We start from the raw sequence: 23213 nt of genomic DNA on the forward strand, positions 1-23213 counted from the left end.
GAACTGAATGAGCTCCCCTCCTCTGGCTGGTGGTCAGAAGGAGGGGAGACTCACAGGATTTGTTTCTTCTTCCAGAGCAAAGAGAAGGTGCCCAGAGCAATTTGTGGCCACCAGGTAATCTCAGGATTGGGTTCTCCACTCCATTGGGCCACAGAGAAGAAAGTGGCTGAAGGGGAGTCTCCCCATTATCCACAAGTGGTCATTATTGTGGCCACTGAGAGTTGAATGGTTTGCACTTTTGCTTAGAGAGAAATAAAGACCCTGAAACAGAACCCTCTGGGCTGAAATCCAGAAGATTCCAAGGGATGGTCCCCTGCAGCCTCTGTACTAGAGGGAGCATGGTCAAAAACACCCCTCCGGTCCTGAACTACCTTCCAGTCAATGCTGCGGGGATGCATGTAGACACTCCTGACCTATCAGTTCCTGAGACAGTGATTTACCCGAGAATGTGCCTTATGACAATTGGGTGGAACCAAAGGCTCCCCTGGGCTCACCCAACCTGAGACCCCAGAAACTCTCCCTTGAGATGATGGCCCTGCCTATAACCCAAACCCATCCACCCCCAGACTGTTGTGGAGTTCAACTCCGTCTCCAAGTGTGGGTTGGGGCCATCTCACAGAGAGACTGCGAGAAAATTAATTACTTAATGGGTGTAAACGAGCTTTGAAGATGAAAAGTGCAAACGTACAGTGTCCCTAATAACATCTTCAATACTTTTACGGTGCCGGAATCACTGCTGAGCTCACCTTTAAGATGAGTCCTTGGGGAGTTGCTGGAAAATTCCCCAAGCCAATAAACAACATAAAATGGCTTTTCACTCCTTTTATGCAGCCAACCCCAGCTCTCCCCACCAATAAAAGGACCAGGGAGGATCAGAGAGACCAGAAGGATCCTCAGCCTCAGCTCCGCAGCCCGCACTGATTTTCACAGCCGCTCACACTCTGCTCAGACTCCCACGATGTCCTGCCGCTCCTACAGGATCAGCTCAGGATGTGGGGTCACCAGGAACTTCAGCTCCTGCTCAGCTGTGGCCCCCAAAACTGGCAACCGCTGCTGCATCAGTGCCACCCCCTACCGGGGAGTGTCCTGCTACCGGGGGCTCACGGGCTTCAGCAGCCGCAGCCTTGGTAACCTGGGCTCCTGCGGACCCCGCATGGCCATTGGGGGCTTCCGCTCTGGCTCCTGCGGCCGCAGCTTCGGCTACCGCTCCGGAGGCGTGTGCGGACCCAGCGCTCCCTGCATCACCACCGTGTCCGTCAACGAGAGCCTGCTCACGCCCCTCAACCTGGAGATCGACCCCAATGCGCAGTGCGTGAAGCACGAGGAGAAGGAGCAGATCAAGTGCCTCAACAGCAAGTTCGCTGCCTTCATCGACAAGGTCAGTTTTGAGGCCTATGATGGTGCAGAGAGGACCTCAGCCCTGCCCTCCCTCAAAAAGTCTGCTGGGGAGACAGGCTGGCTGCCAGGTTGGAAACCGCAGAGGGAAAGAAACGCAGACCAATTCAGGTAGAAGGATCCATCTCCATCACTTTGTTCCAGCCAAGTTTATGAGGTCCAGGTGTGGTCTAGAAACTGTGTGGTGGTCAGGCTGTGTGGGCTTCTGCAGCCAAGAGAATGGCAGTCACAAAGCTGTCCTTGAAAAACTGGACTTGGGCCCTGGGTGTGGGAAGAGCAGGAGATAATAAGGAGAATAAAAGGCCTTTGGCGCATGGTTCAGTGGCATGTGAAGTGAAGGGCACCACTCAGGGCACACTGCCTCCCCCAAGAACTTGCTGTGCCAGTCAGGAGTGTGGGGCCCCAGACAGATTATATGTCTGAATAACAGGTCCCGCCTCCCCAGCTCCTTAGGAGGACTGATGAGCTCCTGCATGGAAAATGCTGGCAAATAGTCCAGGCTCAATAACTGCTTGCTGCTATTATTAGTTTCCAAAGACAGTAGTGGATGAGTGACAGTTAACTAACCCAGGCTTGTCAGCCTCTTCACGGATGGAGTGCTGCAATGGAGACTGGGCAGGGGCCTGGCTGGAGGGAGACCCACCAGTACCCTCAGAGTGAGGCACTGCTGCACAGACCAGGAAGTATGGGAGGGAGACGGGAAGCCACCTTCCCGCCCAGCAGAAGGATCAGGTTTGGGGTTCTGGGGCAAAGGGGTGACCTTCCTGTTTTTCTTTAGTGATCTTAGTTAATCCTGAAAATAACCCACTGGGGTATTATCATCTCCATCTTTCAATAACAAATAGGAGCTGAGAGAGTTTAGATAAGCTGCTAGATAGACATCCTGGGGTGGGCAGGTGAAGACAGTGGACAGGGATGCAAGGGACATTGAGTCCTCATTCCATCACTTGCTATGAGCTTCTGAGACCCTTGGGAGTCTCAGTTTCCCCATTTGTGATATGGGCAAGATAAGGTCTACCCCTGCAGGATTGTGATAATCCACAGGATATCAAATGACAGATGACATAGATACAAAGATGTGTGTGTCCCAGCGCAGGCCTTGGAACCACATAGTGAGTATTTGTTGCAATTAAGTGTTTGTTGCATAAATTAAGTGTCTGTTGCATAAATGATTAAAAGGAAAACTGGTAATTATAATAGTTAAATTGGCTGAGCACTTAATACATGTCAGGGGCTGTTCTAAGAACTTTACATGTATTAACTGGTTCAATCTTCACAGCTCCATCAACTATTAGCTCTGTGTTAGAAATGAGAAAACCTAATACCAAAAAGTTGCTCAACTTAAAGTGGCAGAAAGTTTAACCAGAACTTTGGCTTTGAGCCAAGCCTAGGTCAATCAAGTGACTCCCTAAAGTGCTGGGGACAGGGTCCCTTGAGCCTCAGACACTCAACTGCATGGCTCAACCCTATTCAGCTTCCAGCATCCAAGAGCAGAGAGCTCTAGGTATCAGACACCTCCCCAATTCCCCACCCTGAGTCTCTTTCTTTGTCCCAAATGGCAGGTGCGCTTCCTGGAGCAGCAGAACAAACTGCTGGAGACCAAGTGGCAGTTCTACCAGAACCAGCGCTGCTGCGAGAGCAACCTGGAGCCCCTGTTTGCTGGCTACATTGAGACCCTGAGGCGGGAGGCCGAGTGTGTGGAGGCTGACAGTGGGAGGCTGGCCTCAGAGCTCAACCACGTGCAGGAGGTGCTGGAGGGCTACAAGAAGAAGTGAGTGCCCATGCCCAAGGCAACTCAGAGGGAAATCTAGAAGGTTCTACCCACGAGCCCTGTGTAACAGCTTCTTAAAGATTCCTTTAACAAGACTTCCTGGGACCCAGCAGGGCTGAGCAGTGGGACTTAGATTTCCCCAGATTCCTGGGCTCCCCCTCAACCCCTAGGAGGCCCTGTGAGTCTTAGAACTAATCTCCAGGGAAGTAAGTAAAGGAAGCCTGGAGAGTCCTACAGCCGTCATCACTTCCCTTTCTGATGCAGGCTCCGTGCTCTGCCTGACAGTAGCACTCGCTCTCTTTGGATCCAGGATGCACAAACATTAGGCTTGGGGGTGGAATGTGCATTCCTGATCTCATTCCAGAAGCAGAGGACTTGGGTGAAATGAAGCCAGGCTGGGACAGAGCTAGCCGTGAACCATGTACTAATAGATGACAGACGACAAGATAATACCTGAAGAGGGTTCATTCCTTTTCAACCCCTGGAAAAGCTTGGCCAGGAGCTGGAATAGACCTCTCAGCCCCAGCCTTTCTCACTTCCAGGTACGAAGAGGAAGTGGCTCTGAGAGCCACAGCTGAGAACGAGTTTGTGGTTCTAAAGAAGGTAAGGGGGCTGGTTGCAGGGGAAGGAGGGATGGAAGGGGACCCATCTGTGCAACCTTCAGCACTGGGCACAGAACCACGCTGACTCAAGGTCCTTCCTTTGGCCTCCTTCCCCCACCTCCTCTTGTTCAAATGCCAGGATGTGGACTGCGCCTACCTGCGGAAATCAGACCTGGAGGCCAATGTGGAGGCCCTGGTGGAGGAATCTAGCTTCCTGAAGCGCCTCTACGAAGAGGTGAGGGCACCTGCCAACCAGCCAGGGCTGTTGGAAGGGAGGTTGCAAGGACTGGGGGAGCTGGGGGTAGGGTGCCTATGCATATATATGTTTCCAAGTGAAAAGAACAAGGGCACCCATGTGAGAGGGGCCCAGGGTAGGGTGTGGTATGTGAGGTGTTTATGCCTGGGCCACATCTGTGCTCACATGTGTGAGAACAATGGAATGTATGTGTGTGCATAGCTTCCGGGGTCTGTGGGCACCCCTGTGGGTTGGAGTGTCATGTCTACACTGGTTGGTGGAGCATTGGTCTATCATTAAATATAGAGGTATATGTGGAGTGGGGGTTCCCAGATAGGGAGGGGCCTTAACTAGTGGACTAATCACTCCCCTGGGCACCACACCCAGCTCCCCTGTGGGGTAACTTTGGGTCGGGCCTATTTTACACTCTGGGCCCTGGTTTTCCCATGGTGAGGTCAGAGGCTGGTCTGACATGATGTCAAGGGCCCTTTCCAGCCTTGTTGTTTTATAGTGTGGATGGGGGTGGTAGCAGAAGGAGAAGGCACACAGCATTCCTGATCAGCTCCCCACTCCAGAGTGAGCCTGGTCCCCTGAGGGAGCACACGGCCCAGGTCAGGCACCAGACCCAAATGCACTGCCTCTTGGCCCCACAGGAGATCCGCGTTCTCCAAGCCCACATCTCAGATACCTCAGTCATTGTCAAGATGGACAACAGCCGCGACCTGAACATGGACTGCGTTGTGGCTGAGATCAAGGCTCAGTATGATGATGTTGCCAGTCGCAGTCGGGCTGAGGCTGAGTCCTGGTACCGCACCAAGGTGAGTGACTTAGGACACCTGCCTCCTTGACAAGGCAGTGAGGGGAAAGTGAACTGCCTATTAGAAAAGGCTTCTTTTACTTGAAGGATGGTAAGAGATGGTAAGGGTTGACAGCTGTCAGGTTGGTGTATGGCCGAGCTGCCAAGGCTGAGCACTGTACCACCTGTCAGGCATCCTTGGTATCCCGAGGGGGTGGGATTCCCATGCTGAGCTTCATGAGCATTTTTGCTTCCCCCAGTGCGAGGAGATGAAGGCCACGGTGATCCGGCATGGGGAGACCCTGCGCCGCACCAGGGAGGAGATCAACGAGCTGAACCGCATCATCCAGAGGCTGACGGCTGAGATTGAGAATGCCAAGAGCCAGGTAGGTTACAGGGAATACTCAAGCACTCAGCACAAGCAGGCTACAATGCCAGGTCCTTTGCCTCCAGGAGGAAGCAAGGACCCAGAGAGAGGGCAGGGGCTCCCCCATACTGCACAGCACTCTAGCTGGGATGAGCAGGGCCACTGACTTCCAAAAGAGGCACCCTGTATCCGTGGGAAGGTGAAAGCACACCCCACTCCTCCATCATGTTCCAGCCTATGAACTACCTGGTCGTGGCCCTGACCTTTTCTGCAGGTCTTCCCTCTCCCTGCCCTAGCCTCATGAGCTCAGGCGAGACAAGCTGAGCCTTCTCTCTCAGCCTTGCCTCACACCTCTACCCCATAGCGTGCCAAGCTGGAAGCCGCTGTGGCCGAGGCAGAGCAGCAGGGCGAGGCAGCCCTGAGCGATGCCCGCTGCAAGCTGGCTGAGCTGGAGGGCGCCCTGCAGAAGGCCAAGCAGGACATGGCCTGCCTGCTCAAGGAGTACCAGGAGGTGATGAACTCCAAGCTGGGCCTGGACATCGAGATCGCCACCTACAGGCGCCTGCTGGAGGGCGAGGAGCACAGGTGAGTCCCAGAAAGACCTTATGGGCTTAGAAGGGGAAGGCCCATCTACAGCTATACTGCCCTGAGTGTGTCCAGGCCTGGGGCAAGCAGAGTCAGGCCTGAGGAGCACTTGAATGGGACAAGGTGGAGGCCCTGGTCTCCCAGAGCGAACTGTCCTGGGTCCAAGTGTGACCCATAACTGACCAGGGTAGTACTGGGCAGGCTTTAATAGTATCTATCATATGCTTGCTCTGTGTCAAGCACTCACTTTATAACCCTCCCCATCCAATGCGGTGGGTCTCATTTTTCCCATCCAAAGACAAAGAAGTAGGCTCCGAGTTCAGCGCCTTTCCCGCGGCCATACAGCAACTCAGTCTAGCTGGGACCTGCACCTAAGTCGTGTGCCTCTAAAACCCATTATTGCTGCAAAGCTTCCTCAGATGGCTGCTTGGGGCTTGGGCACGCAATGATGCACCCCCACATAGCTCTACACCACCCCAAAGCTCTTCAACACACTAGAGCACTGGATTCTGCTCTGCCAAGAGCTCCCTTGGAAAACCCGGTTGGGGGGAGGGGGCACGGGCATCTGATTGGAGGCAGCAAGAGAAGGTCTTCTCTTAACCACCACCACCCGCACTCAGGCTAAAAGTCAGAGGAGCTGGTCTCTATGGAGGGAGAGCCATTAAAGAGAGTGAGATTTGGGGGACCCCCTCTAGCCCCTCAGGAAGTAGACTCTATACACAGGACACAGGATGACTTTCTGTCCCCAAGCAACCATGGGTCTCAAGAATTCCACTCACTGCCAAGAACTAATGGAGTTTTCTTTCCCCGCAGGCTGTGCGAGGGTGTGGGCTCCGTGAATGTCTGTAAGTATTGCTTGAAATCCCAGGAAAAGTGGCTTTGTGATGGGCAAAGGTGAACTCGTTGGCCTAAGCCAGTGAACCTCAGTTGTCCCCCACTGAGAGAGGGCCTCTTCTCTCCCCTGCCCCTCACCAAAGACCAGTAAGGGAAGAACAGAACCAGAGCTGAGTCCTTTTATGGGTGGCCTTAGTGAGCTGCAGGCTTGGAAAAGGGTCCAGGAGTCCTCGCTTCTTTCCCGATGAGCTGAGAGGAACTGGGCCCCGCCATTGACCACTAGTCCCCTTGAGAAGTGCTCTGGACCCATCTTGGGGTGGACTAGATGATCACAGCAAGCCCCTCACCCCTCCGTGTCTCCTTGTCCCACAGGTGTCAGCAGTTCCCGTGGTGGAGTCACCTGTGGTGGCCTCTCATATAGCACCACCCCTGGGCGCCAGATCACCTCTGGGCCCTCAGCCACCGGGGGCAGCATCACAGTAATGGCCCCCGACTCCTGCAGCCCCTGCCAGCCCCGCTCCTCCAGCTTCAGCTGCACGAGCAGCCGGTCAGTTCGCTTTGCGTAGTGTGGGGGCCTCCTGCCAAGCCGCCTGCCCCACCGGCGTCCACCCCAGCACTGAATGATGTGTGAATGGAAAATGTGTGCTTGCTTCCAGAATCTTCCAGATGTTCCTAGAGAGGGGAAAATCCTTGGGCCGCTTTCCTCCACCTTCTTGTTTTAGGGAGCTGTTTCCTAGTTCTCCTCTTGGCTTCAGTGTTAGAGGGCCATTCCTAGCCCTCACCTAACTCCAGCTAGCTCCAAAGACCTGTGGCCAATTTGAATTATTCACCAAGCTCTCCGGGACACGACCAGTCACCCGACTGCACTTGGGTGCCCAACTCCACTTGGTCCTCCTCAGACCCTGTAGGGCTGGACAGCATGGAAGCTGAGCCTTCCCCTGGGTCAAGGCATGATCCTAACCACCCAGCCAGGCCTCCCGCAACCAGAGGAGGCCCCACTCCCAGCAGCTCCCTGTACTGCCGGCAAGAATGGCCGCTGGGCAAGACCCTGCCTGTTTATTCTTGATTGTGTTTTGCTTGTCTCTCTGGTTGACTGTTCTTCTGGGTTAACCTGCTCCAGCCAGACTCCTCCTGTGACCTCCCAGTGGAGAGGCCCATTATGGTGGAAATCCTTTTGCCTGTAACCCCTGGTTAGGGGACTTTGGACAGGTCTTGCTATTCAGTGCACCTTTATACATTTCAAAGGCTCCATGTTTGCTCCAGATCTCCCCCTGCCCAGTGCAAGAGGGGATTGTCCAATGTAGAGTTGGTCGGATGGAGAAGGTTAGGTCACTTCCTGGGTCCCCTCTGGTTATGACTGTCTGTGGGTGCCATGTCTTCTGGGTTGTCTCAATCTATGTTTCAATAAATGCTGCTGCAATGCAAGAAGGGTATATGATCTTTTTGGCTACAGAATCTCTGCTCCCTTCTTGCCCCAGGACCAGCCAAACAATCCCAGTCCAGCCCCACTCAGGATTCCTCCTGTTGCCACCATTGTCCCATGACTCTGCGTCTTCCTGTCCACTTCCACTGCCCGACTCCACTTGGTCCTCCTCAGTCCCTGTAGGCCTGGACCACAGCCCCAGCACCCCTATACCTATAACCCCTCTCAGCAGCCACAACCCTACCCCCTTGGCCAGTTTTAGATGACTTCCCAACACAGGTGTACCTCTTAAACCAGTGGCAACTCCCTCCCTTTCCTTTTTCCCCACTTACTCCTCAGCCACGTCCAAGCCCTCTGCCCAGGGCAGACCCTTCCAGACCTGGACCTGCCCGCAGTGAGGCAAGTCCACCCTCTGAGGCTCCTGGGACCACTCTCTTCACCTCCACGTGGGCCAGCCCATGCCCCTCCTCTAGCTGGTCTTTTCTCAGGGCTCTCCTCTGCTCCCTGCCTGCCAGCCCTCCCCTCACCACACATCCCCTCCCTGCCCCAAGCTGAGATCTCTTATTCTGTCTCCCAGCTCTTCTGGATTCATAGCTTCTAGGCACTCAGGCTGCCACTGCATTTGACGTTCATGGGTCACCCAGGCAGGCCTCCTCCGTCTCTTGCCTGTCCTCCTTCTATCTCCTGGCTCTCTTGTCCCTGAGGGCATGCTTACAATTTAGGGCATATCATTGTCCACAGGAAAGGTTAACTCTCAAAGGCTAAAATATCAGGAGATAGAGATTTGAGCCCCAATTCTGCCAGGACTGCCAGGTTTCGGAGATTCTCTCACAGTTTGGGCATCAGTCTGGGGACTGTGAGAGGAGAGGGCTGAGGTCTTTCCAGCCAGGCCACCTCCTGCGGATCTGGAATGCTGAGTGAGCACATGCTTAGGGAAAACAACTATGTCACCGTGGATCAAGAAAAACTAAAATGCAAGATTCGATAACCAAAATATATGACACCATGCACTAAAAAGTCAAATAGAGGGCTGGGGATATAGCTCAGTTGGTAGAGTGCTTGCCTCACATGCACAAGGCACTGAGTTCAATTCTCAGCAACACACACACACACACACACACACACACACACACACACACACATACACACACATACCCACAAAAAAATACACAAAGTTAAACTGATGGATCTGGAAGGTGTTAATAAGCTTTTTAATACATTTACATGCTTGGTATACAGACCAGGCAACTGATTCAGTCAGAGCTCACTCTTCTGGGTTCATAGCTCTGGGGTTCCTGCACCTCTCTCCCTGTAAAAGCTTTGTTCCCTGAGGGAGGTAACAGGAAGAATCCAAGTAATTAAGGATTGAAGTTTAATTAGAAATGAAATGTTTGCAGTCAAGTGATCTGAAATTGAGAGATCCAAGAAAAGTCAGAAGAGAAGCAGCCCCAGTAAAGGACCGTCTGTGGGAGTGAGTCTAGATCTCTTCCCTAGGCTCTCTTTTCCTTTGAAACATCACAAACCAAGCTAACATCTTCATCAGAGGAAATCCGATCTCTGTCTGAAATCAATTCTTATTTAAATATTCAATGTTTTCCCCAAACACAAAGTTTCCAAATATTTGAAAAGTATGGATTATAACCCTTCCAAATCTACAGACAAATTTGGGCTTGGTCATCTCCCTCCTAAAGCACTAACACTCCCCCACCAAGTCTCAGTTCCCCTCTGCCTGGGCCGTCCTCACCAACACTCCCAAGATGGCTCCTTCTCCTGGCCCCAGGGTCTTGGATTGGTGCTTGCTTCAATTTTTGAGATCTCAGGAAATGTGAATTTTTATTACTCAACTAACCCCAGCATCATGAGAAACACAAATTAACCACATTATTGAGGAAATTACAAAGTGTGTTCCACATGGACATGGAAATGACCATCTAGGAATCACCCCTTATCTGGACTCTTCACATCACTACTGCTTTCTGGAAACAAAGACATTAGAGGGTGTTTTGTTCACTGAAGATTACAGCATCTAGGACATTAACACTAAGCTCTGCTGTTCTTGGATATGGGTATCTGTCTGGAAGAACCAGCAATGGAAGAAGGCTTAGTTCACCCTGCCTTGTGCTACTTTTCTCCCCCTTAAATCTCGCTAGACACTTTTGTGCCCCTGGAAATGCCTGAGCATTTTTGCTTTGTTCAAATACCAAGAGGAGTGGTAGTGCATATCTGTAATCCCAGCAATTCAGAAGGCTGAGGCAGGAGGATTGCAAGTTTGAGGCTAGCCTCAGTTATCTGCTGAGACTTTCAGCAACTTATCAAGATATAAAAGTCCATGGATGTGGCTCAGTGGTAGAGCATCCCTAGGTTCAATCCCCAATACCAAAAAAAAAAAAAAGTGAAAAAGAGAAAGATTTCCAATGTGTCCATAATTCACTGCTTCTGGGCAGTGATGGTAAAAAGTGATCAGTTAGGAAATGAAATATAAATGGAATAGAGTAGGGACAGTGTGGGGAGCCACCTGTGAACTACTTGAGGGGTCTTCACTCCATACCAAGCCATAGAGACTTAGGTTTTTCCCTTGGGAACTATCCCAGCTCTCCCATGTGCATCAGATCACCCAAGGCATGAGGTTTCTGTCTTCATTCTACTAGAGAGAGTTGGGTGTAACCTATTGGGAACTGTCTGCCCACCTCCTTCCTTTGTCAAACAACATTCCATGGGAAAAAACCTTGATGTTTCCCCATATAAATAAAGCTAGCGTGGACTCCCTCTCTCTTTCTAGTGTGGAATCTCGCTCCCTAAGATCTGCTAGCCATCCTGCCCTTGCTTTTCAAAAATTAGTTTCTGTGCCCTGTGGCTTTTTCACTGCCTTCTCTTCCTTAGCTTTTATTCTGCAGCCAGCCCACTTCACCAAGAGGAGCCCCAGTTGCGTCACCTGCATGGGACTTGGGTGAGAGGACAGAACACACAGAACAAGCTTATATGTTAAAATGAAGGAAACACCCAAAGCACAAATTGGTAAATACACACCATCCATCATGATTACTGCCACTACCATCACCATCACCATCACCACCACTATTGCCATCACCCGAACCACCACCATCACAATCACCATCACCTCTACCACCATAATCTCCTCTACCATCATCACCATCACCACCACCTCTACCATTACCACTACCTCCACCACCATCACCATCACCATCACCATCACCATCACCACCACCATCATCAAAAAGGAAACACAGACCCTTTCCCATTCATGATCCTTCACTCCAGGACAGCAAGTGTTCTATGGGACTCAGAGCTATTCTAGTGGCCCTTTCAACCTGATTTTGCCCCTACCCCAAACTTGGTGGGATTCAGAACATGATACAGCCCCCTGTGAGACCCTCTTGGTCCAGGAGGCAAAAGACAATGGGAGCACTACCCTGCTGAGAAAGACCCTAGTCCTCTTGGGACAAAGCACTGAGAAGGGCTCAGAAAACAACACTCCAAAGAGTGCCCCCCTTGACTTGCTGAGGTTAAGAACAGACTTGGAATCCAAGTCTCTGTGACCTTCTCCCCCACCCCACAGTCTCTTGATCATCCTCTTCTCCCCTAACTGGCAAAGGAAACTTCTTTCAAAAGAAATTCAGCTTTCTTAAGCCTTCTCAGTAGTTTTCTCATCAAATAACCAGAAAAAATTAACCTCCAGAAAAGAGTAAAAACTCAAAGTCACCAATGCACAGACTTTTCATCTATTCTTCTAAAAGTAGCTCTGAGAGAGCACTGAGGACATTTTATCTACGTAACACGACAACATCTGTTTGAAGTACAGTTTTCCCTTCACCTTCCCGTAACTTGTTGCCACCTCCCCAGGAACCTCAAGCCCCTATTTCTTTCTGTAGCTCAAAATGCTGCTGAAGCTTCAACCATCTGGTCCTTTCTTTGAGTCTCGATTTTGTCTGTGTCTCCCATACACATTTTCACATTAATAAATCATATAAATTTTCTCCTGTTAACCTGTCCATTATTAGTTCATCTAAGCAGACTCAGTCAGACCTTCAGAGGGAAATTGTGAACGTTCTTACAATAACCTGATCAATGAGGACCCTGGAGACATGATCCGAAGATGTCAGGGGGATTGCATTGCCCAAGAGTACTTTCAAAGGTTTTTGTGTCTTGAGATCGAATATGTATTCTTGTGGCAAAATATCTTCTACCCAGCCAGGTTTATATAAATCTTTAAAAAAAATAGGTTCCAAATTAAATAAGGAGAGAAAAGCAGAGTTCTTCCAATACAAGAAGAGAAACAAAGTTTCCCATCTGAGATCCCTCTCACCAACACGTCATATCCAGTGTTGGTCAAACCCAAGGTTTACAACTGATGAATAATCACAACTCTAATAAGAAGGAAACTGGAGAGTTACTTCTATACTCCTGAAATGGGAAGTTATTAAACTGACATTTGGGCCATAAGAAAAAAGACTTGCCCTTCGAAAACCAGTGCCCTCAGAGACCCAACCCATCCAGAGTCCCACACCTGTCTATGCAAACCGCATAGATCTTGCACTTGAACAGGCCCCCACTACAGAAGGGGAGAACAAGGCACCTCCACCGATGGCCATGCCCCCTAGGCCACGAGAGACAGTGGAACTGAGGTCTCCGCAGACCACACCATCGTGGGAACGGCTCACACCTGTGGACAGAGACACCAGGTCAGAAGTCTCTTCTATCCAGACATGGTATGACCCAGAATCTTTTATAACCTGTGATTAATTCTCTTCATGCTCTGAGGGACTAGCAACATGAGTCTTAGTCGAACCTAAAGCCACTACAATCTGCTTCTTACAGGAATGTGATATGCAAATTGGACTCCACACACTATTTGGGCCAGACTGGAGTTAAGATGTATTCATGCAAAACCTGATGGATCACACTAAATGAATCATCTAGAAATATGGTTGCTGGAAAGGTGGACAAAACAAATGGGTCAGAAATAGGCACCTGGCCTGGTAGGGTATATACAGCAGAAAAAATCAAGCTACCTACAGAGGCCCCAAATGATCAAATATAAATCTAGTATTTTTTTTCTCATGAAAACATGAGACCACATGTGTAACAGAAGGGCATAGGCTATTTTGTAGAACCAATTAGGGGGATCAGAACTTATCATATTCATGGATATTCCAGATGGGTCCATGTTGGGGACAAATATTTTGACTATATCCCACGGACTTCAGCTCTGGTCTCCCTCATCCAGACAGAGGTTCAGTCCTCTGTTTGATGCACCCTGATATGAAGACTATTGACACCTAAGAAAACCATCCCCCACAACCACACACCCACCCCACAACCAACTTACAGATGTTGACTGATCCCACGCCTTCACACAACCTGCAGGTGAAAAAAAGAGGGAGCTATTTGATCCAAGTTCCTTTGCTTTTGCACTATACTGGTATTATTTTAGCTTAGCCACCACCAGGCTATGATCTTGAGCAAGCCCCTTCCCTACTCTGGATCTCAGTTTTCCTGTCTACAAAATGGGAAAATGGATAAACTCAATGGTCAGTTTGAGCTGATCCCAGTTTGAACATTCTCTGCCTGGAGAATTCCATTCCAGTGAGGCACCATTCCAGCCCTGGGTGAGGATGTGAAGGGACCTCAGACTCCCCAGCCCTCACCGGTTTTCCTCAGCCTCCAGCAGGTGCCTGTAGGTGGCGATCTCAATGTCCAGGCCCAGCTTGGAGTTCATCACCTCCTGGTTCTCCTTGAGCAGGCAGGCCATGTCCTGCTTGGCCTTCTGCAGGGCGCCCTCCAGCTCAGCCAGCTTGCAGCGGGCATGCTCAGGGCCACCTCGCCCTGCTGCTCTGCCTCGGCTATGGCAGCCTCGAGTTTGCAACACTGTGGGGGAGAAGAGGAAATAAAGAGTTTGCAAAGGGCACGCAGACCCTGGAGTCCTTGATAATTCTCCAGTGGCCTTGGTCATCTATTTGCCTCTGTTTAAAATGGTCAACTTCTGAGTTTGATGCTTTCTCAAAGGAATGGATGAATGGAAAATTCACTGGGCAGAAAAAGAATAGCTCATTTGGAGTTTTTTTCCTTCATTTTTGTACCACTTTATTGTATAACCCAGTTGAGTTTTACAAGCCAACCATTAGAGGGAGGAAATGTTAACAAAGCGCAGATTCCGTTGGTAATATCATGATATTAATGATATGGTAATATCATTAGTGATATTACCATAGATTTGAACACCAATGTTAGTTTACAAGGCATTTTCACAGATATTATCTTATTTGACCTTCAATGTGATTCTTTGGGCTTGTCAGAACAGGCATGATTATTCCCATTAGGCAGATGAAGAAATTGAGAGTTGGAGAGGCTGTGATTTGTCCTAGGCTACCCAATTAAGCAATGACAAGCTCAGGTTTCAGAAGCCACTATACAGGATCTCACTGTTTGGCCCCATGAGTCCAAAGAACAGCTACTGCCCTCAGACTGGACTCCAGCCTCACCTTCTGTCCCACCGAGAGGGACCATCGAGATGCAAATGAGCAAGACCAACATCAGGATGGGGACTACTTTAAACCTTCTCCAGTTTCCTTTCTACATAGTAATCTGTTCCCACATGCCATTAGCTCAACTACTACTAGTGACAAGTCACTTGTGATACATCTAGAACTGTAGTTGAGAAGAGCCATACAAGAGGGAAAGGATGGAAATTGAGCCAGGTTTAGGTGTGAGCTCAGCATTCCGTTAGAAGTGGTATCACATCGGGGACAGAGAATGCATTATTTATTTTCTTACAATACGTAGAAAGATTAAATTTGAAACCTGCAGCAATCTGGCTGGGCACAATTCAGGAGCCACTTGTCAAAAGAAACGAACTTTATTTTGAGAACCACACACACCAAACAAAACAGCTCCTCAGGAAAAACCTTCAGAGCCCAACTGCCACCACCGGCTTCCCACAAGCCTCTCAACCTCCCCCACTCCTCATTCTCTTGAGGCTGATTGGCTAGGTCGCATGAGCAAAGCCAAAAAAATTCCCCCAATGAGCAGCTCCGTGGTCTGAAAGGGCGGGGAAATAGCCCAATAAACATCACCGCAGAGGAGCCAATCAGTTGGCAGCTAGAAGTTTGCTGGGGCAGCTGTGAGCCAATCATCAACTGGCAGCTGGAAGTTTGCTGGGGCCCCTTGGGCTGTGGCTCTCAACAGAAACCCTCTTCACTATATAGGCAAAAAATAAAGTTCAAATGGACTGAAGAATTTAATGTGAGAGGTAATGCTATAATTTAATAGGAGACAAAAATATTAGAGGCCACTATGGTTTATCTCAAAACTTTCTAAGTAGAAGCCCCTAAGGGAAGAACTGATAGATTTGGCCACATCCAGGATGAAGGCTTCTGTTCAGAAGAGGACCCTAAGCAAAGCAAACAGACGAGCACTGAGAGGGGATCAATGGATCACAACACATACTCAACTGACAAAGGGCTACAATCTAGATAGAATGGAATGGACTGGCAATGCTACAAATCACCAAGAGAAAGACAGGAATCCCAGTAGGAAATCGGGCAACCGGCACACCCAGGCAGTCCTGAGGAGGGGAAGGACAAATGACCAGCAAGTGCATGAGGACATTTCCTTATGACTCATAAACCAGAGAAATAAAAGATTGATGCTATTTACATCTATCAAATCCATAAGCACTGGGAAGTCAATGGCAAGTGCTGGCAACAGGAGAGGGGATGAGTTCTCTGGCACAGATAAAATACAAGCCTCTTCAAAGACCGTGGCATTTCCCTAGAGAGCAGGAAAACAGAACCAGAGGAGTGGCTGAGGCCCCAAGGGCCCTCGCATCCCTGACCTGCTGCTTGGCGTTCTCCACCTCTGCCGTCAGCCACTGGATGCTGCGGTTCAGCTGGTTGAACTCATCCTTGCTTTTGCAAAGATTCTCACTCTTCTGGGTTACTGTGGCCTTCATCTCCTCGCACTGCAGGTTGGGAGGCAAATATATAGAAGACGTGGTAGCTGGAGGGCGCAGCGGGATGTCACCACGAGAGTCTTACTAGCCAGCCCATGGTTCTGTAGCGGTCCCACCCCCTGGCCCTGCTCTGCCTAGGACCTCAGGTGCAGCCCCTCTGGGGTGCATGGGTGCATGTCCCAGGCAGCTCCAGGTTCACAGCCATCCTCCTGGTTCAGAGGGACAACCTCCCCTCCCGTTTACCTTGGTTTGGTACCAGGACTTGGCCTCAGCCCGGCTGCGTCTAGCAATACCATCATACGGAGCCTTGATCTCAGCCAAGACCATGTCCATATTGAGCTCCCAGCTGTTGTCCATCTTCACCACCATTGAGGTTTCAGAGATTTGTGACTGAAGGATGAGGATTTCCTGTGGGAGACAACCAGTGCCCTTGACTCCAAATCCCCCTCCCATCCCATCTGTGTGGGCAATCAGCCCCATCTCCAGACCTTAAGAAAGAAATTAGAAAACTACCAGCCAGGAAGGACGTTTGAGAAATGTAGCTTTGAGAAGAAGAGGCCCATGAGCCCAGGCAGTGAGCCAGGGAGAATTCCACTAGCACCTGGATCCCCAAAGATAGATTTCTGTGTGTGCAGACCCCCTGGTCTCTCCACCGCTGGCACTGACCTCCTCACACCAGCTGTAGCTACACGTCCAAATGGAATCTATCGGGGAACAGCCAGAGTTAACATCCTGGGTTATCTAACTGGGTTTTTACACTACCCAAAGGAGGGAATGAATTGTCAGATCTCCATTCCCAGTCATGCCAAGTGGACAGGGAGTGAATCACAGTCTCTCAAATCATTTTAAAGGAAGAGAATCACCCATTGTGAGAGGAGGCCTAAACAAGAGGAAAGTCCCTTGGGGTCACAGAAAGGAAGGTGTTCTGGCCCTAGGAAGGTAAAGAATGTACCTAGGACCCAGGAACCAGGAGGGGACACACCCCAAATGCCCTTATGTTACCTTCTCGTAGAGGGTCCTCAGGAAGATGGCCTCCTCCCTCAGTGGCTCCACATTGGCCTCTAGGTCTGCCTTGCGCAGATAGGCACTGTCTATGTCCTGCGGGGACAGACAAGAGAGGACTGGGAGGGCACACCCCCACACTGTTCCCTGAGCCTCCGCACTCTCTGGGGCCTGAGGCTGTCTCCCAGCCCACTCTCTGCCTGGCCTGTCCCTGCTCCGCCAGCCTGTGTGTTCCCTCCAACCTGGACTCTTCATCTTCCCCTTCAGGGCCTCTTTCTTTATCAGCTACTGCATTCCCTCCCATGGCATGAACCTGGAACCACTTGGAGGAAGGAAGTGAAGAGGAATCTGACCCGCTCCTGGGCTGAGGACCCTGCTGAAAGCAAGGCCTGGCCTCACAGCCCAGAGTGGCAGGCCACTGCCTCCCCACCCAGCTGCCCTCAGAGCACAAGCATAGGCAGGCAGAGGGGCCCAGGCCAGGCAACACCCCACACCCAACAACTCACACTCCTGCCTGAGACCCAGGCACACATAGCTGGCAGATTTGTCACCAGCCCTCCACTCCACTCCACCATCACTTACAAATCAAGTGACTGACAAGCATATTTTTTCTCTTTTTTCTTTTCTTTCTTTTTTTTTTTTTTTGTACCAGGGAATGAACCTAGGGAGCTCAACAACTGAGCCACATCCCCAGCCCCCTTTCCTTTCTGTTCTGAGATAGGATCTCGCTAAGTTGCCTAGGGCCTCACTAAGTTGCTGAGGCTGGCCTCAAACTTGCAATGCACCTGTCCCAGCCTCCTGAGTTGTTGGGATTACAGGTGTGTGCCAACATGCCCAGGAAGCACATTATTTCACTCACCAATTTGAAACAAAAAGGAAATCATGAGCAGTTTTTTCCTGGGTTGTTTTTTTGTTGTGGTTTGGGTTGGGTTGGGTTTAGGGTGTTTTGTTTTGTTTATCCTCTCTGGTGGCATTGAATGACAGTCATACTTTCAAAATCACTAGCAAGCTAAGAACCTAGAATCTGGGATGATGGGAGGAGGCCATGCTCACATGTGCTTTAAACAGCTGTAAAAGTGAACATTTTGATTTTGTGTGTGAGTGTGTGTGTGTGTGTGTGTGTGTGTGTGTGTGTGTGTGTGGTGGTGGTGGTGGTGATTGAATCCATGGCCTCACATATTAGGCAAGTGCTCTACCACTGAGCTACATCCTTGGCTTCACTAGTGAACATTTCAGATAATCAAGTTGCTTATAAACAGACCAACATCATGAGATTTTTTTTTCTCAAGCCTCATCAGCACTGTCTGGATTGCTGGGGGCCCAAAATGGCTTCTGCAGCCAAACCAGTCCACCATCAATGGCCAGGGGTTTGGATTGATGAAAACACAACCCAGTATCCAAATCTCAAGCATCCAAGATTGAGCTCTTCCCCACAAGTCAGAGTTACTCACCTTCTTCAGCAGGACAATCTCATTCTCAGCTGTGGCCCTCAGGGCCAGCTCCTCCTCATACCTGAAGAGAGGGCACAGGTTGTAAGACAGAGCCCAGGGTTCCTAAACGCCCTGGTCTTCCCCCTCTTTCTGTGTACCTTTGAAGAAGAGGCTTGATCTCTCTGAATCTCTATTTCCAAACACAAAATAATTTGCAAAAGGACACTGGACTCTGGTCCCAGCTTGGAATACAGTCACTGCAAACCACTTAATCTCTGCGTCTTGGCTTAAGTCATCTGCTGTGCAGCAAGGCACACAGTAAATATCTGTGTGATAAGTGAAAGGCACACAGATGTTCCCTCAAGTCTTTCAACTCTGAAATTGTTCAAAACATCAATGAAGCTCTCTGTTACTACTCCCTTTGAGGTTCTGTCTTCCCGTCCTCCACCCACCCTAGTATCCCAAGACTTGAATTCCTGGAGGCAATCCACAGTCTAGGGCATTTCTCTGAGCCTCCTCCACCAGCCTGGTCCCCGTCCCCTTGCCAATGAGGCCCCATCGCTGGGGGACACTGGTCCTAGCTAACAAGGAAAGCAGAGTTCCCAGAGCTTGACTTCCACGACTCTTTAATTACAGGGAAATTTGGGCTCCAATAAACTCTCGGCTCTGTAATTACCAGTCCTCACACGCCCCAAATGGGAGACAGAACTTGATACCTGACCACTGAAAATCATATGTGCATTTGCTTCACCCCAAGGGGGGTAAAGACCCTCTGCTGTGTCCCTCTAGATGGTAAAAGGCGTGATTCCAAGGAAGGTTAGCATTAGAATTCCCAGGATGGATTCATGTCACAATCTCTATTCACTCTGTCTGGATCTGTGGTGGGGTGGTGGTGGGTGGAGTGGATTAACAGTGACCCAGTGAGCTTAGCACAGATAATGGCCAAACTCAATAATTCAGGCTCCAACAAAAGATGGACACTGGCATTTGAATCGTGGAGCTTGATGATTTATCTGCAGAGTAAAGAAAGGACCAGGGCTGGGGTCATGGCTCACTGGCAGAGCACTTGCCTAGCATGTGTGAGGTACTGGGTTCGATTCTCAGCATCACATATAAGTAAATGAATAAAGTAAAGGTCCATCAACATCTGAGAAAAGAAAAGAAAAGAAAGAAAGGACCCATCCAAGACCCTCTGATTCTTGGGCAGCAACAGCCAGACCATTTTCAAGATTTCCTCTTCCAGGGCCTTTCCCTGCCACCCAGGCTAGACTGGCTTCTGCCAGGTCCTGCTCTCCAGCCCTACTGGGAGCCCTTGGTCCTCCTCCTTCATTTGTTCTTCTCCCTCCATCTCTATGCCAATCTGAGTCCTGAGTGGACTAGAAGCTCTTCTTTGCTCCAAATCTTTCCCTGGTTTCCAGGACGGGACTGTGAACACTGGGAGTGGAGACAAGACAGAACAATATGATAAAGCAGAACCTGCTGGTAGGTCTCCAAGAGGGTCTCTGACCTTCAGCAGTCTCTGTCTCCTGGACAGTTGCATGGCCTCAGCCAAACCCTACTCCTCTCCCTGCACCTGTGCCAAGCCTCCCATGCTCACTTCTTCTTGTAGCCCTCCAGCGCCTCCTGCACGTGGTTGAGCTCCGAGGCCAGCCTCCCACTGTCAGCCTCTACATACTCAGCCTCCCGCCTCAGGGTCTCGATGTAGCCCTCAAACAGCAGCTCCAGACTGCTCTGGCAGCATTTGCGGTTCTGGTAGAACTGCCACTTGGTCTCCAGCAACTTGTTCTGCTGCTCCAAGAAACGCACCTGCCACCCAGAGTGGAGGAAAACCTCAGGGTGGGAACCTAGGGAGGGCGCCATGTCCCCCAGAGCTCTCTCAGCCCTGGGGGATAGCCCCTGCCCTGCAGAAGCCCATGAGCTTCCCAAGGAGACCAGCTCATTGGCAAAGTCTGGACGTTCAGGTCCTAATCATTCCCCAAGTAACTTCCTCCGCCCATCCCAGAAGGAGCACATGGTCGACCACCATTTGTTCATTCTGCACAGAACAAAATGGCATCTGATCCTGCAGGCTCTGTGTCACAAGATCAAATAAATAATAGTCCCTCATAGATGTCTGTTCCCTAGTCCCCAAGACCTGTGAATGTGTTATGTTACATGGCAAAGGGGACTTTGCCTATGGAATTAAGATTATGGACCTGAAGATTGGGAGATTTTCCTAGATTTTCCAGCTGGGCAAAAGGTAGTCACAGGGACAAAGTAGAAGAGGAAGGCCAAAGAGTGAGAGAGATGCTCAGAGGAGGCAAAGAAATCATTGAAACATAGGATGACATCAACCCACTATTATGAGCAGAAGAGTCCACTAGCCAAGGGCTGTGGACAGCCTCTAGAAGAACCCCTGCAGCCAGCCAGTGAGGGACCACAATCCCAATCCTACCACCACATGGACCTCAGCTCTGCCAAAAGCCTAAATGGCCCTGGGAATAGACAATCTCCAGGACCTCCAGAAAGAAATGCAGCCCTGCCGACACACAGGTGTCAGCGTCATGAGAAGGTCAATTTGTGACGTTTTCAGCTGCTAAGTTTGTGGACATTCATATGGCAGCAATTTAAAAATGCACCCTTGGGCTGGGGATGTGGCTCAAGCGGTAGTGCGCTCGCCTGGCATGCGCGGGGTGCTGGGTTCGATCCTCAGCACCACATAAAATAAAATAAAGATGTTGTGTCCACCAAAAACTAAAAATAAATATTAAATATTTAAAAAATTCTCTCTCTCTCTCTCTCTCTCTCTCTAAAAAAAAAAAAAAAAATGCACCCTCCACAACTCTCACTCAATCTGATCCTGGGGCACTGGAACCCAGAAGGGGGGAGGGTCCCAGGAATTAGGGGACCCAGCTGCCTAATTAGGCCACCAACCAGGCCACTTGGCCTCCTTCTCTCCAATTCTTATTGCAAACAGAGGCTCTGGCAATGCTAGGCCTACGACTGATGTCTTGTAGCAGCTGTCCGACACCTTCCCCCACCCCCTGCCCAGATAGGCACACTTCTCAGTGTGGCTTCATTTGTGCCACCTGCCACACCCCCACCTAAATTTGTGATTGCCAGCCCTAAACCAAGTGATTTTCTCTGGAGCTCAATCTGAGAATACAAGCCTGGTACAAAGAATGCTCAATTGTCTATGCTTGTGGAAAAGGACCCCAAACCCTGATTTCCAAAGGGCGTCTTCCTTAAGATTGAACGTGCAGGTCAAGGTCATGGACAGCCCTCTGGCTTGTTGCTTTGCAGGATTAAACCCACCAAATCTATGCTGTTTGTAGTCTGGAGCCCAAAGCCATCTGGAGCCCAAAGAAAGGACCCTGGGAGGAGGGAGTGGCTATCTATCGGCAGCTCCAGATGAGGGGAAAACTGGCCTGGGACAGTGGTGTGAGTCTCTCCCCAGACCAGGAACTGACTCCTCTCAACAGAGAGAAAGCAGTGAGGAGCTATGTCCTGAAAACCACGTGCAAACATCCTGTTCAGTCTGCATGGCCAGGCCCTCACTGTACCTTGAGCCAATTAGGGAAAGATGTGCCTTCCGGGCAAATGCAGCCTCCTACCAGAGCACCCCACCAAGAAGCAAGACAAAACCCTCTTGGTCCTAGGTCCCCTCTCCATGCCAGGGAAGCCAGCATCTTCTCTAAGACACTTGCATGCCCCACCCACACCACCTACTGGGCAAAAGCTGAGGGAGAGACAGGGTCACCATGTACACTCAGCTTGCATGAGCAGCAGCAATAAACCCTCCCGTTCAGTCCAGTGGTTTCACATCCATTCCTAGACCTGACTCTCATGACAACATTTGAAAACCAAGACCCCAATTTAGCTGTGTTCTCCAGGCCAAGTGCCAGTTGGTAGCAGAATTTGAACCTAATCCCTCATCAGTTACTTGAAACTTAGCTCCTTCCTAAGCCGCATCCCCAGGGAGGAGCACACAGACACCCCTTGTTCAGGAACCCTGTGATCCAGGACACCCACCTTGTCAATGAAGGCAGCGAACTTGTTGTTGAGGCGCTTGATCTGCTCCTTCTCCTCATGCTTCACGCACTGCGCGTTGGGGTCGATCTCCAGGTTGAGGGGCGTGAGCAGGCTCTCCTTGACTGACACAGAGGTGATGCTGGAGGGACTGGGCCCACAAAGACCCCCTGCCCGGTAGCCAAAACTGGGCCATCGGCAGCTCATTGCCACCCTGGGGGAGCCCACCACACACAGGCTCCTGCTGCCAAAGCCCCCAAGGCGTCTGTAACCCAGCCCCCCAGGACCAGCCCCACAGTGGGCCATGGCACTGACACAGCTGTAAGCCCCCGGCTTGGGCACCACAGCAGAGCAGGAGCTGAAGTTCCTCACCCCGCGGCCCCAATGATGCGGTAGGAGCGGCTTGCCATGCCTTTGCTGTGCTGGACGGACAGGGAGAGGACTAAAGGACAACAAGGCCTCAAAGAGAGCCCTGTCACTGCTCTTGCCTTTTATTGGGCAGAGGACAGACTTCCTGACCACATAAAAGGTAGGAGAAAGTTATTAATGCCATTTATGAGCGTGGGAATCTCCCGCTAGGCAACATGAGGTCGCTGAAACTCACCTCTTTTAATAGGCACAAGGAGGGACCCTGAATGACAATAAGCCCTTCCCCTGTCTCTCACCCCCACGGGCCCACACAGATCCATCCAGCCCCTCGTTTCCCTCCAATGCTGTGACTAGACCAGGAGTCCCCATCCCACCCCATCCTGCAGGTGGAGGCTGGAGCCAGCACCTTCCTGGAACTAAAGGGTCC

General features: G+C 50.5%; 1 protein-coding gene and 1 pseudogene across 1 annotated transcript; one reads left to right on the forward strand and one right to left on the reverse strand.

Annotated features, from left to right (window-relative positions):
• The first annotated feature begins 866 nt into the window (after window positions 1-866).
• On the forward strand, window positions 867-7989 carry LOC101967761 (keratin, type II cuticular Hb5). The gene is made up of 9 exons (XM_005324985.4): window positions 867-1378; window positions 2958-3166; window positions 3709-3769; window positions 3908-4003; window positions 4657-4821; window positions 5060-5185; window positions 5531-5751; window positions 6565-6596; window positions 6958-7989. Exons 1-9 carry the CDS (start codon window positions 959-961, stop codon window positions 7149-7151), a joined length of 1524 nt encoding a protein of 507 aa, XP_005325042.1. The 5' UTR covers window positions 867-958; the 3' UTR covers window positions 7152-7989.
• A 4543-nt stretch (window positions 7990-12532) lies between these two features.
• LOC101957815 (keratin, type II cuticular Hb5-like) lies at window positions 12533-22827 on the reverse strand (annotated as a pseudogene).
• Between the last annotated feature and the right edge of the window lie 386 nt (window positions 22828-23213).

The sequence above is a fragment of the Ictidomys tridecemlineatus genome, chromosome 6 (assembly GCF_052094955.1).
Source record: "Ictidomys tridecemlineatus isolate mIctTri1 chromosome 6, mIctTri1.hap1, whole genome shotgun sequence".
Lineage (NCBI taxonomy): Eukaryota > Metazoa > Chordata > Mammalia > Rodentia > Sciuridae > Ictidomys > Ictidomys tridecemlineatus.